This window comes from Bos indicus, chromosome 9 (genome assembly GCF_029378745.1).
Source record: "Bos indicus isolate NIAB-ARS_2022 breed Sahiwal x Tharparkar chromosome 9, NIAB-ARS_B.indTharparkar_mat_pri_1.0, whole genome shotgun sequence".
Taxonomy (NCBI): domain Eukaryota; kingdom Metazoa; phylum Chordata; class Mammalia; order Artiodactyla; family Bovidae; genus Bos; species Bos indicus.
In genome coordinates this window covers 95,021,011-95,038,527 of record NC_091768.1, presented here as the reverse complement: position 1 = coordinate 95,038,527, position 17,517 = coordinate 95,021,011, and the positions used below count along the sequence as shown (strand labels likewise).

Here is a 17,517-nt window from a genome sequence, read left to right as displayed (position 1 = left end):
ATGGTGAAGCTAAGTCCATGCAACATACAGGCAATAAAAACAGACAGATAAAACAAGCCCACACTTACCCAGACACAGAACTCACCCTACCCCAGTTTTGGGATGTCAGTGGATATTAATAAGAATCTGCTAAAAGAGCTACTGAATTAACACAGTTTATGATACTTTAATGGCTTCTCTGGTGGCTCAGTGGTGAAGAATCCACCTGCCAATGCAGGAAAAGCAAGTGATGTGGGTTTGATCCCTGGGTCAGGAAGATTCCCCTGGAGAAGGAAATGGCAACCCACTCCAGTATTCTTGCCCAGAAAATCCCATGGACAGAGGAGCCTGGTGGGCTGCAGTCCATGGGGCTGCAAAAGAGCTGGATATGACTTAGGGACTACACAACCACAACAATAATACTTTAATAAATACTGTTATATTCCTAATTTAAGCTTAAATTGATACGACTTAAAATATTTTTTGCTAATTATAGGGGGGCCAGAATCAAGGAGAAACAATCTCATGCATTTTAATTAATTGATGTCTCCAATTTAAAATGTATAGCATCAGATTCCTAGGTTTAGTTGAATCTTAGATCTCAGCCATGTTAGATTTTACTTTCCAAGTCATTTCTCCTAAGATTCAAATTTCTGGGTGGCTTATAATTTTAACTGGGTGTGTAAGGTAGGGGCACTGCTTATCTGCCTATGCTCAGTGTTTAAGGTTTGGCTGGTTTATTTGTTTTAAAGACAGAAGGAATCTGAGAGTGGGGGAAGGCAGGACAGGTTGCTATTTGTTTTCAGATGAGGATCCTGAGGCCTGGGGGATTCACTAAATTCCCCCAGGGGAGGAATAGCCTAAGGACTCAGGACTAAAATTCAGGTCTCCTCTCTCTTGCCAAGAGGCAGGAAGGAAACAGGTGAGGGGCCGGGAGGACTTATCACTAGAACATTCCAAGGTCAAAAGTGAGGAAAGGAAAAGAGTCTGCTTTTCCTGAGTAGAGATTACTACCACCTGTCAGGAATGTCAGTACAAGCAGAACACAAAAGGCAGCCCGCCAGCAGAGAGAAGCTGTGTGTGGTGCTCACCTCAAACCTGGCCTTCTTCCTAGATGTTGCCGGGTGACCAGACCGCCCCAGGTCTCCCATGGGTCTGAGCATCAGTCCTGAACACCCTGCCCGCTTCCCAACCCACTGCCACCTCCCATGTTAACCCATTACTAGTGAAGCATTTGGTGGCCCAAGTTCTGCTGCGTGAGACCTCACAGCGCCTTAGAGGACAGAGAAAACCTCTCTCCTTTCTCACCATCCGTTTTGCCCTGGCCATCACCTCAGACCTCGTCAAAGAGCAGAAGTAGCAGAGGAGGATGCCCTGTTCTCGGGGGGCATATGGTTTCCCTGAAACACACAAGAGTCAGAGAGCAGAGCACAGCGTCGAGGAAGTGGGAGGGGTGGCCCATCAAGCCTCAGGGAGCGGAGGAGGCGGGGCGGAAGTGGGCAGAGAAGCAGGAGCGGAACTAAGTACCAGCTCCCCTGATATTACAGAAACCTCTCTGGGAGAGTCCCATATCCTCAAAAAACCAGCCTTAAAATTAAGTTCAGACTTTTGCATCTGCACTTTGGAATTGCTCCCAAGAACCGGAAAGAGCTGCCCTGCCCGCCCTCCACAGTTAACACGCTCAGAGTGAATCCTCCCGCCCGGATTCATTTTCTCAACCAAGAAGCTATATAAGCAAATCGCAGATCCTGAGTGCAGACCGCTACCTCCCCAGCACCCAGCAGCTGCATCCAGCCTTCCTGGGCGGGCGCTTTGCTGGCCCCACTGGACCCACACCAGGTGCCTGGCGCCCAACCTCGGGTGCAAAGCGGTCTGTCCGCCCCCTTGGCAGAGCCACTCCCAGGCCCCCAGGACAAGCAGGCGGAGGACAGGAAGATACACCCAGAGGGGCACCCAGCACACTGCCTCAGGAACCTCGCCCCACTCACCATCGAGGCAAGCTTCAGGAAGACACCATGTGTCACCTGTTTGACCAGCCTCAATAGAGATGCATGTCCTTAGGAGCCTGGGGTCTCGCTGCCATCTCTATTGAGGACCCCGTCGCTTCCTTCTGAGCCCTGAGTCCCAGCCACGCTCTGCTCTGGGCATCAGGGTGTCCTCAGAGAAGGACAAGACCCGGCATAGGGCTTGGCCCTGCCAGAACGTGGAACCCACACACTTCCGGTGAAGATCTCCCCTTGGTAATATCTCACACACCACTCAGAAAGGAGGGGACTGCTTCCCCCAGCTGGACACCCCTCTATAAAAAAGTGTCAGATGGGGGACTTCCCCGGTGGTCCAGGGGTTTCAGGATCTGCCTGGCAGATGGGGGACTTCCCCGGTGGTCCAGGGGACTCAGGTTCCATTCCTGATCCAGGGAGATCCCACAGGCTGAGGGGCAACTAAGCCCACGCGGCCCAACTCCTGAGCTCGGGCACCACAGCTAGAGTCCGTGTGACCCAAAGAAAGACCCCACGTGCCGCAACGAAGCCCTCGCGTGCCGCAACTCAGACCCGATGCAGCCAAAACGAATGAATAGTTTTTAAAACTCTTTCAAATTAAAAAAAGAAGTGTCCGATGGAAACCCAGTCACGGTCGGGAGGCGGCATGGATGCTCACTCTTACCAGCAGCCCTTCTCGTCACTGAACGCACGTGCGTCCTAAAGCCCAAGATAAGCAGAGCGACATAGGACCAAAAAAGTGTTTTTCATACAGTAGGTTTTCTTATTTTCCTAAGCATGCGACTTCAGCCAAACACACCGCTCTCTGGAGCCTCCTGGACTTGTTCAAATGGTGGCTCGGCCACTAACTAGAAACAGAACCTCCTGCAAGCTCTTACCCATCCCTGTGCCTCAGTTTCTCCAAGTGTAAATGGAGATTATCAGGACCAGCCCCTCTGTGAGGGCCAAAGCAGTCAACCCATGTAAACCTCAAACAGTGCCTGGTACGAGGCAAGCACCCCACGAGCGTTAGCTAGGATGATCAAGTGAACCAAAGTTTATTTGACCACCTGAAAATCCAAAACACTCTAACAGACAGACATCCTTGAAGCAAAATGGGTTCTTGTGTGTGTGTGTCTCCTGAGATATTCTAGCTGTAGAACACTGGGTCAAGGATAGGCATGTTTCTAAGGTTTTTCAGTAAACGGTACTCAAGAAGGACATATTTACATAACAGGGCCCCCGATCTCCTTCCAGCAAGTCTTGGAAGCAGGAAGTGCCTATAAATGGGCTGTTCTGTGTTGACTTCTGCTGGGAATCCGGCATCTACCGAATTGCCCTCCGGACCCCCAGCCTGGAGATGCCGGCGCAGCGTGGGGGTCTTGCTGTCAAGCCCTCAGCAAACTCAGGTGCACACACCTTTGCCAGCCTGATTTGATTTTCCCCTGGAGGGGGGCTGGCCACCACACACACCCTAATCCTAGGGACCCCAATCTAATGCCCAAGTCTGAGCCTGGGGCAGTTTGCCAGGGCTTTAAGGACACTTAAAGTGTGAAAAACATACAATGCGTTCCCCATCCTCAGGTGAAAAGGTGACACCATCCAGCAACAGAAGCTGAGCAGCCAGAAATCACAAAGGGATACCTGGGTGCCCAAGGAATGCCCCGGAGTGGGACCCAGACCCACCTAGGTGCCCAGGGCTCACCTGGCCCAACATCGATGGGGTTTGAGCCAGGCACCCTCAGAGCCTTGTACCCCCCATGTGGAAATAATTCTAAGGTATCAATCAAGCTTACAAACTGCTAAAACCAAACTACGTTCCATCCTCTTGGCTCCAGAAAGACACCCCAGGACTAAGGTCAGGTCTAGAAGGTACCCAGCAGAAAGAGCTGCCCCTAGCCTGGCCGCCTTCTCTTTCCACCCACCCCGGGCTCCAGGCTCCACGCCACCCTGCAGGGGCCTCATGCACACACCCGAGGACACCCTAGCAAGTGTGTGTCCACTTCCACTAACACCCTGCAGCCTTGCCACACTGCTGCCCTGGACCCGGGTGGACACACCCACTGCGCAGTCTGTCAGGGGCTCTGGGAAGAGACCAGCGCAGGCTGTATGCGGGCTGGTTACCACGTGTGCAGGAGATTCCAGGATCCTCTGGAGTGTGGTCCAGAGACTGGGGGGCGGGGGGCAGTCAGCAAATAGCAGGGGACACAGCCCCTTGGCCCGACCCCTCATTCTGGTGAGACGCACGGGGCAAGGCCCGCCTGGCCATGGTCTGGGGGCAGTGCAACCACTGAGCCCATCAACGCTGTCCCAGGAGGGGACACCCTGCTCTTCCAGGCTGTGGTTTATTCTTGCCCTGTGGTCAGTTCACTGTCAAAAATGTATCTCGGCCAGAACCTCAGAATCAATTCACACCATCATTTCTATTGTTGGTCACATTTCAATCCATCTAATAAATTTTGAACTCGCACAAATGCAAGCTGTAGGGGAGGAAAAAAGAAAGCAAGCCAAACAAATTAAAACTTGCTTGGCCATGAATCAGTTAGGAGATTTATTTTTCATAAAAAAAAAATCAGGGATAGGTGACACAGAATGGACTGAGAAGTCTGGTGGGCTTCAGGCTATCGAATTGCCCTCCGGACCCGCAGCCTGGAGATGCCGGACTAAGAATTGATGCTTTTGAACTGTGGTGTTGGAGAAGACTCTGGAGAGTCCCTTGGACTGCAAGGAGATCCAACCAGTCAAGGGGTCACAGAGTCCGACACGACTGAGCAACTTCACTTTCACTTTCTTTCATCCTGTGGTGTTGGAGAAGACTCTTGAGAGTCCCTTGGACACCAAGGAGATCAAACCAGTCAATCCTAAAGGAAATCAACCCAAAATATTCAATGGAAGGATGGATGCTGAAGCTAAAGCTCCAATAATTTGGCAACCTGATGTAAAGAGCCAACTCACTGAAAAGACCCTGGTGCTGGGAAAGATTGAGGGCAAGAGAAGGGGGCGACAGAGGATGAGATGGTTGGGTGATATCACCAACTCAGTGGACATGAGTTTGAGCAAACTCAGGGGGTTACAGAGTTGGACACAACTTTGCAACTGAAAAACAACAATCCACAGTGAGTGACAGGTACAGGAGATTCATTTTTCCTTTCACTTTTGTGTACATTTGAAAATTTTCACAATTAAAGGTTAAAGGAAAGTTTTGGAGCCATGCAGCCCCCACAAAAGAAAAGTTATGACCAACCTAGACTGCATATTAAAAAGCAGAGACATTACTTTGCTGACAAAGGTCCGTCTAGTCAAAGCTATGGTTTTTCCAGTAGTCATGTATGGATGTGAGAGTTGGACTATAAAGAAAGCTGAGTCCCAAAGAACTGATGTTTTGAACTGTGGTGTTGGAGAAGACTCTGGAGAATCCCTTGGACTGCAAGGAAATCAAACCTGTCAATCCTTAAGGAAATCAATCCTGAATATTCATTGGAAGGACTGATGCTGAAGCTGAAACTCCAATACTTTGGCCACTTGATGCAAAGAACTGACTCCTTGGAAAAGACTCTGATGCTGGGCAAGATTGAGAGCAGGAGGAGAAGAAGAGGAGAGAGGATGAGATGGTTGGATGGCATCACTGATTCGATGGACATGAGTTTGAGTAAGCTCCGGGAGTTGGTGATGGACAGGGAAGCCTGACGTGCTGCAGTCCATGGGGTTGCAAAGAATCAGATACAACTGAGTGATTGAACGGAGCCCAAAAAAGAGCCTGGCAAGACCTGAAATCACATTCCTCCCAGTGAGTTACGAAAAGGCTGGCAGAAGCACACACTAACCTGGCCTGCAATTTTGTTGATATTGTGAGGAGCAAACCTGCAACCAACCGGGAACGGCCTCTGCAGGAGCCACCGTCCACCAGGCCGCTGTGCCCCCACCCTGGGTCACCGGCCAGGAGTCCGGAGCCCCCGCCAGGCTCTATCTGAGCTCCAATCCTCACCCAGGAGGATTCATTCGACTCTCTCAGATGCTCTCAGGCAGGTCAAACTTCAAGTCACGGACCAAATAAATCCAGGCCACGGAGCCTGACGAAGGGGCCAAGGCAACCACTCAGACAGAGCCTTGCTGGGCTCCACGGCTGAGTGTCCAAGTCAAACAAGATCTGACCGGGTGGCCTCTATGCAAACAGCGGCAGCAGGGAGAACCCAGGCCCGTGTTTACACAGAACCTTTCCCCTCAGAAGCTGAAAGCGATTTTAGGACACTCATTAATTAGCTTAATTAAATCTCACGGGGCTCCTGCCCACCCTGCTCCCGGCTGCCTGTTTCACTCGAGCATGGCTGGGGGATGCAGAGAGGCGGGGCTGCACACCTGGCACACACGTGTAAACACATCACAGTCACAGGCCACCCTTCCTGGGGGGCTGTTTGGAGAACACGGGACTTTGGAGCCTTGTCACTGGCTCTACTAATGGACGAAACTCATGAACAACGCACGGTTCCCTTCATCTGGTCCAAAGGAGGATGTCTAAAAGGGACAAAGAAGACAGCAAGCACTTTTTGTCCCAGTATGCAAATGAGAGAACATCTGTATGCTAATTGTGGACCACGGACCCAAGGGAATTGTTACAGGCTCCGGCTTTGTATCGATATTTGAGAGGCCCTTGGAAATGGCACCCCACTCCAGTACTCTTGCCTGGAAAATCCCAGGGACAGAGGAGCCTGGTAGGCTGCAGTCTATAGGGCTGCAAAGAGTCAGACACGACTGAGCGACTTCACTTTCTTTCTTTCTACTGCCGAATCAGGTCATCAAGAAAATGCTATAAAAACCTTTGAAATTGGTGCCAACATGTTAGGCTTTTCTGCCTCTGGAATGCCTGTTCCCGCTGATCCATATTAAAGAAACATTCTCAAATCTTTTAGAAGCTGGAACTTGGAAGTTTTCCTCACCGGCTGGCAGGCCAGGTCGCCACCCAGGTCATGTTGGCATAGAAGGACTAACCCAGAAATCATCAGTTTTTCCTAAACTCAAAACCTAAGTCAAGCCCTGTCTCCGCAATACCTGAAAACATTAGTGGAAAGTCTTTTAAACTTATGACCCCGAGGCCTAGGATGTGCTCTAAAGAGCTATGCTTTCGTCCGGCCCACGTCCCTGTAAAAGTAGCGGTGTGTACCCGCCACAGAGCTGCACAGACTCCAGGGCCACTCAGTAAACACCGAGAAACCACTACCCCGTGGGAATAAACCACTGACTTGAGTCTGCTTGACCTCTCACTCCCTGGGGAGACTCATCAAGGGAAACCAGAGCTGACCTGAAGAGGAAGCCTGAACCTCATGGAATGGCCAAGGTTCCACCACCAGCTATGCAAGCTGCCACAGCTGCACTGCCCCACACAAAAGAAGAGCCTTCATCTTTCCTGCAGGGTGCTGGGGGCGAGGAGAATGAAAGCACTCTTAACCTTATCCAGGAAAGCAAAAAGCTAGACCTTTGGAACACAGACGGGCATTTTAAGTTCAGATCCAGTCTATCCCATTGTGACATATTTAGGATGCTCTAAAAGTCTGGGACAACTTTCCAGTAACAGAGGCTCCTACAATCGTTCTTGGGACCAGCCACATTACCCAATGAATGCCTTTTAAAAATAGTTTCACTTAATGTAAGAAAAGGTCTTCCCTCGTGGCTCAGACAGTAAAGAATATGCCTGCAATGCAGGAGATATGGGTTCGATCCCTGGGTCGGGAAGATCGCCTGGAGAAGGGAACGGCAACCCACTCCAATATTCTTGGCTGGAGAATTCCAGGGACAGAGGAGCCTGGCGGATTACAGTCCATGCGGTCACAGAGAGTCGGACACGACTTAGTGACTGACACAAAAAAGACTTCAAAAATTAGGCAGTCAGTCCAAAGTCTACTGAAAAATGAATGCCAGACAAACGTGGACTGCACGTGAGCTGAGGCCGCATCCATTGCCTTCACTACTTCCTCTGTTCTAGAATCCAGAGACTTCTAACCACCAACACAATATACATGATTTCAGCCCAAACCTAATTTCCAAATGGAAAATACGCATTATACCACTTTCATTAATCATTTTAAAATCTTCACTTTTGAAAAAATAAAGCCTTTTTTATCCTAGTGGCTTCAACAGTGTGCTAAGTCACTTCAGTTGTGTCCGACTCTTTGTGACCCTATGAACCACAGCCCACCAGGCTCCTCTTGTCCATGGGATTTTCTAGGCAAAAACACTGGAGTGGGTTGCCATTTCCTTCTCCAGGGGATCTTCCCTACCCAGGTATTGAACCCCAGTCTCTTACATCTCCTGCACTGGCAAGCGGGTTCTTTACCACTGGAGCCATCTGGGAAGCCCAGTGGCTTCAAAGGAACTCTTAAATATACAGGAACTCTCTTAAGATTGCTGTAATCCAACTGACGAATATTTTACTCTCTTTGATGAAGCGGTAGTTTTGTACCATGCAATTAATCTCTCAGCTCTGACAAATGTGGTATGAAGTAGACATTTAAAATGGAATGGAAATTTCTGTGATTTTTTTTTTCCTCAGACCTTAGCAAATGACCAAACTTGGACTTTTCAGGCTAGAGTACAAATTGAAATAATCTGATAACAATTTAATCCATGATTTACTGCACAACTTATGGTGCTGACACTACTGGAGACATGGTTTTAGTAACTGAGTGACTGAAAACAAGCCAGATAACCATATGTTAATAAAATGATTAAGGAAGTGGAAACAGAAGAGACGGTCCTTCCAAGACGTAGACTGAAGAATCTAACTGCAGAATGGATGTGTACAATGTGAAAAAAGACTAGAGCCAATTATAAAGTGTGGTGGGGTAAGTGCACTGGTTATCCACCTAAAGGAGTAGAGACCCTCCTCTGCACTTGAACTAAAATGGACTGGCATGGGTGAATTTAACTCAGATGACCATTATATCTACTCCTGCGGGCAGGAATGCCTCAGAAGAAATGGAGTGGCCATCATGGTCAACAAAAGAGTCCTAAATGCAGTACTTGGATGCAATCTCAAAAATGACAGAATGATCTCTGTTCATTTCCAAGGCAAACCATTCAATATCACAGTAATCCAAGTCTATGCCCCAACCAGTAACGCTGAAGAAGCTGAACGGTTCTATGAAGACTTACAAGACCTTTTAGAACTAACACCCAAAAAAGATGTCCTTTTCATTATAGTGGACTGGAATGCAAAAGTAGGAAGTCAAGAAACACCTGGAGTAACAGGCAAATTTGGCCTTGGAATACGGAATGAAGCAGGGCAAAGACTAATAGAGTTTTGCCAAGAAAATGCACTGGTCATAACAAACACCCTCTTCCAACAACACAAGACAAGACTATACATGGACATCACCAGATGGTCAACACCAAAATCAGACTGATTATATTCTTTGCAGCCAAAGATGGAGAAGCTCTATACAGTCAGCAAAAACAAGACTGGGAGCTGACTGTGGCTCAGATCATGAACTCCTTATTGCCAAATTCAGACTTAAATTGAAGAAAGTAGGGAAAACCACTAGAGCATTCAGGTATGACCTAAATCAAATCCCTTATGATTATATAGTGGAAGTGAGAAATAGATTTAAGGGCCTAGATCTGATAGATAGAGTGCCTGATGAACTATGGAATGAGGTTCGTGACACTGTACAGGACACAGGGATCAAGACCATCCCCATGGAAAAGAAATGCAAAAAAGCAAAATGGCTGTCTGGGGAGGCCTTACAAATAGCTGTGAAAAGAAGAGAAGTGAAAAGCAAAGGAAAAAAGGAAAGATATAAACATCTGAATGCAGAGTTCCAAAGAATAGCAAGAACAGATAAGAAAGCCTTCTTCAGTGATCAATGCAAAGAAATAGAGGAAAACAACAGAATGGGAAAGACTAGAGATCTCTTCAAGAAAATTAGAGATACCAAGGGAACATTTCATGCAAAGATGGGCTCGATAAAGGACAGAAATGGTATGGACCTAACAGAAGCAGAAGATATTAAGAAGAGATGGCAAGAATACACAGAAGAACTGTACAAAAAAGATCTTCACGACCCAGATAATCGCGATGGTGTGATCACTGACCTAGAGCCAGACATCCTGGAATGTGAAGTCCAGTGGGCCTTAGAAAGCATCACTACGAACAAAGCTAGTGGAGTGATGGAATTCCAGTTGAGCTATTTCAAATCCTGAAAGATGATGCTGTGAAAGTGCTGCACTCAATATGCCAGCAAATTGGGAAAACTCAGCAGTGGCCACAGGACTGGAAAAAGTCAGTTTTCATTCCAATCCCAAAGAAAGGCAATGCCAAAGAATGCTCAAACTACCACACAATTGCACTCATCTCACACGCTAGTAAAGTAATGCTCAAAATTCTCCAAGCTAGGCTTCAGCAATACGTGAACCGTGAACTTCCAGATGTTCAAGCTGGTTTTAGAAAAGGCAGAGGAACCAGAGATCAAATTGCCAACATCTGCTGGATCATGGAAAAAGCAAGAGAGTTCCAGAAAAACATCTATTTCTGCTTTATTGACTATGCCAAAGCCTTTGACTGTGTGGATCACAATAAACTGTGGGAAATTCTGAAAGAGATGGGAATACCAGACCATCTGACCTGCCCCTTGAGAAACCTATATGCAGGTCAGGAAGCAACAGTTAGAACTGGACATGGAACAACAGACTGGTTCCAAATAGGAAAAGGAGTACATCAAGGCTGTATATTGTCACCGTGCTTATTTAATTTATATGCAGAGTACATCATGAGAAACGCTGGACTGGAAGAAACACAAGCTGGAATCAAGATTGCTGGGAGAAATATCAATCACCTCAGATACGCAGATGACACCACCCTTATGGCAGAAGGTGAAGAGGAACTAAAAAGCCTCTTGATGAAAGTGAAAGTGGAGAGTGAAAAAGTTGGCTTAAAGCTCAACATTCAGAAAACGAAGATCATGGCATCCGGTCCCATCAGTTCATGGGAAATAGATGGGGAAACAGTGGAAACAGTGTCAGACTTTATTTTGGGGGGCTCCAAAATCACTGCAGATGGTGACTGCAGCCATGAAATTAAAAGACCCTTACTCCTTGGAAGGAAAGTTATGACCAACCTAGATAGCATATTCAAAAGCAAAGACATTACTTTGCCAACAAAGGTCCGTCTAGTCAAGGCTATGGTTTTTCCTGTGGTCATGTATGGATGTGAGAGTTGGACTGTGAAGAAGGCTGAGCACCGAAGAATTGATGCTTTTGAACTGTGGTGTTGGAGAAGACTCTTGAGAGTCCCTTGGACTGCAAGGAGATCCAACCAGTCCATTCTGAAGGAGATGAGCCCTGGGATTTCTTTGGAAGGAATGATGCTAAAGCTGAAACTCCAGTACTTTGGCCACCTTATGCGAAGAGTTGACTCATTGGAAAAGACTCTGATGCTGGGAGGGATTGGGGGCAGGAGGAGAAGGGGACGCCAGAGGATGAGATGGCTGGATCGCATCACTGACTCAATGGACGTTGAGTCTGAGTGAACTCCAGGAGTTGGTGATGGACAGGGAGGCCTGGCGTGCTGCGATTCATGGGGTCGCAAAGAGTCAGACACGACTGAGCGACTGAACTGAACTGAACTGAACAAACAAGGGAGACGGTGCAGCTGGACACCAGTTGTAAGCCTGTTCTCCAGTGTTCAGGTTGAAGTTCCAACAATTGTACCTGGTTTTGCTCACTTTGGTATTACCTGGCCTTCCCTGTGAATGGGAAGGGCCCCAAACAAGGGGCCCAATGGCTGGTGATTCCAAGAAGCCACACTCTGTACACCAATACAGAAACAGCCACCGGATGTCAGGCAGTGCTGTCTGTCACCCTGGCCAAGCAAGTTTCTTATCCTCTCCAGGCCTCAGTTTACTCCTCTGTAATATGGACAATATAATAGCCCTTTTGCAGAACTATGAAAATTAAATGAGATAGTCTCTAAAGCCCTTGACACAATGTCAGTGTCAAGACTTGCCGGTCTTGACAGAGTTGAAATACACAGACTTGGCAACTGATGCTGCTGCTAAGTCGCTTCAGTCGTGTCTGACTCTGTGTGACCCCATAGATGGCAGCCCACCAGGCTCCCCCGTCCCTGGGATTCTCCAGGCAAGAACACTGGAGTGGGTTGCCATTTCCTTCTCCAGTGCATGAAAGTGGAAAGTGAAAGGGGAGTCGCAACTATCTAAGGTCAAATCCAGGCTTCCCCAGTGGCTCAGTGGTAAAGAATCTGCCTGCAATGCACAAGACAAGGATACGATTCCTGGGTTAGAAAGATTCCCCTGGAGAAGTAAATGGCAACCCACTCTATTACTCTTGCCTGGGAAATTCCATGGACAGAGGAGCCTGGTGGGCTATAGTCCAAAGGGTCACAAGGAGTCTGACACGACTGAGTAAACCCAACAACAAAGTCAAATACAGCCACTACAGGGTCATCCGGTCGTGTATTTGCCTCCAAGTTCTATACTTCGCGGGACTGACGCTTCTCAACTAAGCAGTTAGTTGAGGCCAAGGTGCCATCAGCTGTTTATCTGGCGTCTGGGTTAACGGTGTTTTGTCCTCATCCCCTCCAGGGGCAAAGGAGGCCATCGCAGAGCAGTGGGCATTCCCTGTTTCATCAACAGGTGCCAAAGAGAAACAGCGCCAAGAGCTTGGTCAGGCCGGCTCCTATGTCAACCCTCCCGGATGGTCACGAATGTGGAACGCGTCCCGAGGGAGCGCGGGGAAGAAGAAGCCAGAGGCGGCTCTCCATGAGTGACCCGCCCGCCTGCAGGCGCGCAGATGGCAGACCCCGAGGGGGGACCGCGGGCCGCCTGGGTCTGGGGGCGCAGCCGCACGTGCTCTCGGGCGTGCCGGCGCCACTTCATTCAAACAGGCCCCTACCGGCCACCCCGCGCGTGCGACCCCCACTCCTCGGCCGCCTTCGCGCCCCCGGGACCGCTCAACTCGGGGAAGGGAGGTGCCCCGTATGCCTCGGTCTCAGCACATGAGGCAGGCGCCCTCCCCTTCGGGCACCTCCCCCCGAAGAGCACGGAGTAAGCGGCCCGAGCCCCCCGCGCCGCTGCGGAGTCGCCTGACCCGGGCAGCACCGCCTGCCACACTCACCGAGCGTGGCCACCGTGCCGGCCTCGAAGAGCAGGCAGTCCCTGCGGCCGCGCGCCTCCAGCAGGACGCTGCTTTCCCCCGAGGCCTCCAGCCGCCGGAGCAGCCGCAGCGCCTTGCTCAAAGCCATGGGCGCGCGGCCCGGCGCAGCTCCCCGAGCGCCCGCAACTTCCAGGAGTTTCACTTTGCGTCCCCGCCGCGGGCCGGGCGCAGGCTCCTCCCAGCCGGTTCCGCGGCCTCCGCCCGGCCCGCCTCCGCCGCGCCCGCGCGCGCCGCCCCGGGCAGGTGAGGGCGCGCGGCCGCCTCCCCGCCGCCCCGCCGGCTCTGCAGAGGCGCCGCGCTCCCCCCAGCGGCCGGGCCGCGGCTGGGTGGGTGGGTGGGGGGCGAGCTCCGGGCAAGATCGGGGGGCTGATGGGGGCCGGGAGCGGAGGGGAAGTGCTCCCCCGGTGGGCGGCAGCCGGGGAGGAAGATTCCACACATTCCTGGACGCGGAGGAGGCTGCCGTCGGCGGGGCGCCCTGAAGCTCCTGCAACGTTACGGGACGCCCCGCGGCCTTATATGGACCCGCCGGGGCCTGGCGGCGCCACTAGGCTAGAAACTGCCAGGCCCGGGCCCTCCGCAGCACTCCGGAGTCCTCCCCAGTCCCGTCCAGGGCGCTGCGCCTCCCTCTCTGGTCTGCTTCTGCGACCCTGGGCGAGTCGCCTGTCCTCTGTGACTCAGTGGCCCTAAAGGGTAAAGCGGGATTAGAAAGTGTACTTGCTTCATAACGTTGCAGGGGAAGATGGAGTTAATTCGTACAAAGGGCTTGGTGCACGCCTGAGGAGCGGAAAGTGCTCCATCCATGGTGCCTTTTACTCGCTTTCTGTTCAGAGGGTCCTGCGGCCCACTGTCCGCACCAGGCAGAATTTGGGTAGCGGGGAGTCAAAGGTGGGTTGTCTCTGAGACACTGAGCCCCTGATATCTGGACCTGACGCTTACCGTGGGACCTTGACTTCTCTGAACCTGCTTTTCTCTCTTATCAGATGGTGAGGGTACCTGCCCCAGAGGCTTGCAGGATGGGCGTGGAGTCATCGTTCAGAGGAGCTGAACACTCTGGGAGTGGCAAGCAGGGCAAACTGTGAGGTGCTGATGGTTGCAGGAGTGAGAGTGAAGGGCCTTTTCCCTCCGCCTTGCAACCCCTCCTCCCACTCTGCTGAGTGTACCGCCCTTGACTTCATGGGGGACACTTCACTCAGCCAGTATATACTCAGGCTGTGGACACCAGCATGTATCCGTGCATCCCCCATTAGGACATGTGGCCCATCTAGGATGACTGGCAGCTAAGGAACAGGAAGTATGCCCCTCTGGACACTGGGTTTTAGCCTGGGTGTTGGGACTGGTCTTGCAGGGGAGAGGAGAGGGCAGGAGAGAGGGCTTACCTGGAGTCACCCTTTGGGTGGGTCTGGGGGTTTCATTTCCTTTTCCTACAGTGAGTGTGTACACGCCAGCTCCAGACCTCATCCAGGTGTTCTCATTAGACGCCGAGTCCAGGTGATTCCCCTCTCACCCCTATCCTGCTCACACAGAGAAAGAAGACTGTGGGCAGGTAGTTTATGAATCGGGCATGTTCCAGAAGAAGTAAAGTGCCGGTGCCAAGGAGGATGGCCGCGCCTTGCAGACATTGAGGAGCGAGCAGCAGTGACTGACCAGGTAGTCCGTCCTCTGTGGACCCTCCCAGGTGTGATTCGGAGAACGAAGGAAATGCGAACAACAGCAGAGATTCAAGTCGCTCCTGAGCATTCTGCCCTCTTGTTCACATACCCCAGTATGATGTGATCAAAGTCCCAGAAAGGATGCTCATAAGTTATCCAAACATTTGTAAAATGCAGACATTGTTTCTGCCTGAGAACAGCGAGCCCATTGAATGAGGCAGAGTAGCCTCTGGCCCACTTTTCCTCTCCTTTTAAACTCTAAGTTCTCTTCTTCCAGGAAGCCTTCCTGTGATGTGGAGGTTCCAGATAACCCCTCACACTCACAGATGTCCACTTTGGCTCTCACCTGCTCACATGTTGCTTGAGAAGTGTTTGTAGAGTCCTTTTTTCTTAGTCTTGTTTCACAAATTAGGTTGTAAGGTCTGCAGAAGGGGATCAAGTCTTTTAAACTTTTCTCTCTCCTCTTTCCTGCCTTTCCATGCGTCACAGCTCTGCCCAGTGACATGCTGAACACATTTTAGAAACTTTCCTATAGTCCAGACCAGCACTTTAGCTTTACAGCTTAGACACTGTCAGACACAATCAACTGTAAGATGAACTCCTATTTCATGTACCACTGAGAAGGGAAAAAATTTTGCCAATTAAACTATGTAATGAAATCATTAGCAATGCCCTGATTTCAGCAGTTATAATGTGCGTCTTAGATGCCAATGATGGCTGTTCCCCTACCTCTGAGAATTGGCTGAATGAGCCAAGTGCCTGCTGTGTTTTCAGGTCGCTGCCCCCTGGTTTGGAGTGGGATGGGTCCACGGGGACAGCAAAAGAAGACTTGCCCTTTCATCCATGCTTCCTGAGAGTCACCTAGGCACTGGCCCGTTTAGCAGATGGAGAAAGTAAGAGATCCTAACACATTCAAGGAAAGGTCAGCTCTGACACCTGAACCATGAGTGCAGCCTGAGAAGACCAGTGGACCCGTCTGGGGAATGTTGGGGCACATCCCACTCCTGAGATGCAGAGTTCTCGGGGAGGAATTAAGGAAGAAACGGGGGCAATAAGCATAGTTTGCTGACTTTGGAAGCCTGACTGGGAAAAACACAAAGTAAAGAGGACAGTGGGCAGAGGGGACAAGAGAGGACGAGAGACCTTTCTAAGACAGGCCAGGCCTGCTCAGGTGATGTTTTCATCGGATCATCTTGGCTTCTGAGTTGCAACTTGAGGGAGCAGTGGGACCAGAGAGGAAGCAGCTGTGACATCCCAGGGGTGCAAGTGTGCATGGGCTCTGGGAGTGAGAGGAGAGAAACAGTTGGGTTTGGGGTAGTTCTTTGAATTCTGTGAGCCCACAGGGTTTGCTGCTAGAGTGGACGTGGAATAATAGGAGGAGGCAGGAGTTTGGAGATACCATGATATTTTTGGCCAGATCACTGGAAAGATGGAGTTGTCATCAGGTGAAATAAAGATGAGATGGTTGGATGGCATCACTGACTTGATAGACATGAGTTTGAGCAAGCTTTGGGAGCTGGTGATGGACAGGGAGGCCTGGCTTGCTGCAGTCCATGGGGTCGCAAAGAGTCAGACACGACTGAGCAACTGAACTGAACTGAGCTGAGATAAAGATGGCCATTGGAGGAGCAGGTGGCTGAACAGGCAGGCAGATTGGGGCATGTTAATTCGGACACGACTTAGCAAACAGCAACAAAATTTTGAGATGCCTGTTAAAAATCCAGGTGAAGGTGTTGAGTGGGCAGTTGGTTATATAAGTTGGAGTCCAGGGGGAGGTCCAGGCAAAGGAGTAAATATAAAAATGTGAGCATTCCCACGAGGTAGGGGACCACCAGCTGTCACCCGTCCTAGGATCCAAAGGAAGGAATCATGCCAAGGAGCAGACGGCAGTCAAGGATGGCAAAGGCCACTCTGGGTCCAGGACAGGACTGGTCCTTTGACTTTTGTCACAGTCGAAAGACTGCCCATTAGGAGAGCAGTTTGGGGACATGGGAGGGGGTACAGGGAGCTCTTTTTTACAGCCCATTTCTTCTTGCATGACCCTCTGTGTAGCCAGGCGTCTAGGTGTCAACTCCAGGTGATTGAAAGCATGCAACACACTTGGAGACCGTCATTCTGAACCCCCTCAGTTTCTCCTGGCGAAACGCTCCATTGTTCTAATTACTCTGGGTCTGTCTTCCAGCTTCCTTGCCTGGAAACGTGTGGTGTGCATGCTGGACTGTCTAATAAGGTTCTGACTCACGTGGCACACGATTAAGGCGATGATCCACAGTCATTGCTGGGTTTGTTTCAATTTCATGTACCTTTTTACTCTCTTTAAAAGGGTTTCATTAAACATACAACAAATTATGACTTAACTTTCATACCTTAATAAAAGTTTCCATCTAAATGCATTCACAGATTAGAAGATATTCTTTTGTCTAGAACACGGGCCCTTTTAGGGAGTTGAGAAGAATGTGACCACTGTAATATACTGGCCAAACGACCCAGCCCAGATGAGCTTTATCGAGTCTCTGTGTGTACTGACTGGCTGGCTTTAAAAGATTTCTAGCCCTAACTTTTAGATAAAACTTGGAAGTTTTTCAAAGTACTTTTCCTATGCCATATTTAATTAGCCATTAACAACACTGTGGATATTTAAAGCTAAAACGTATTATTCTCAAGTCATTAATTAACTGATTCATTCATTTACCCAGACTGCAATCTCCCATAAACTTGTTTAGTCACCAAAGAAATTGCATAACCTTGCA

The 17,517-nt window shown here is 50.0% G+C and overlaps 1 protein-coding gene and 1 long non-coding RNA gene across 6 annotated transcripts in view; one reads left to right on the top strand and one right to left on the bottom strand.

Annotated features, from left to right (window-relative positions):
• The window catches only part of SYNJ2 (synaptojanin 2), a 110,867-nt gene extending 97,569 nt beyond the window's left edge, over positions 1 to 13,298 (bottom strand). The window contains exon 1 of one of the 5 annotated variants that reach the window (XM_070796445.1): positions 13,080 to 13,298. In XM_070796445.1, the coding sequence (XP_070652546.1) occupies positions 13,080 to 13,206 (127 nt within the window). In that variant the 5' untranslated portion in view covers positions 13,207 to 13,298. The remainder of the gene's footprint in view (positions 1 to 13,079) is intronic. The other 4 variants (XM_070796446.1, XM_070796443.1, XM_070796441.1 and 1 more) reach the window with 4 other exon arrangements.
• Positions 13,299 to 13,503: 205 nt separating this feature from the next.
• On the top strand, positions 13,504 to 15,429 carry LOC139184978 (uncharacterized). The gene is made up of 2 exons (XR_011568554.1): positions 13,504 to 13,808; positions 14,099 to 15,429. It is a non-coding gene; the product is annotated as an uncharacterized lncRNA (long non-coding RNA).
• Positions 15,430 to 17,517: the final 2,088 nt, after the last annotated feature.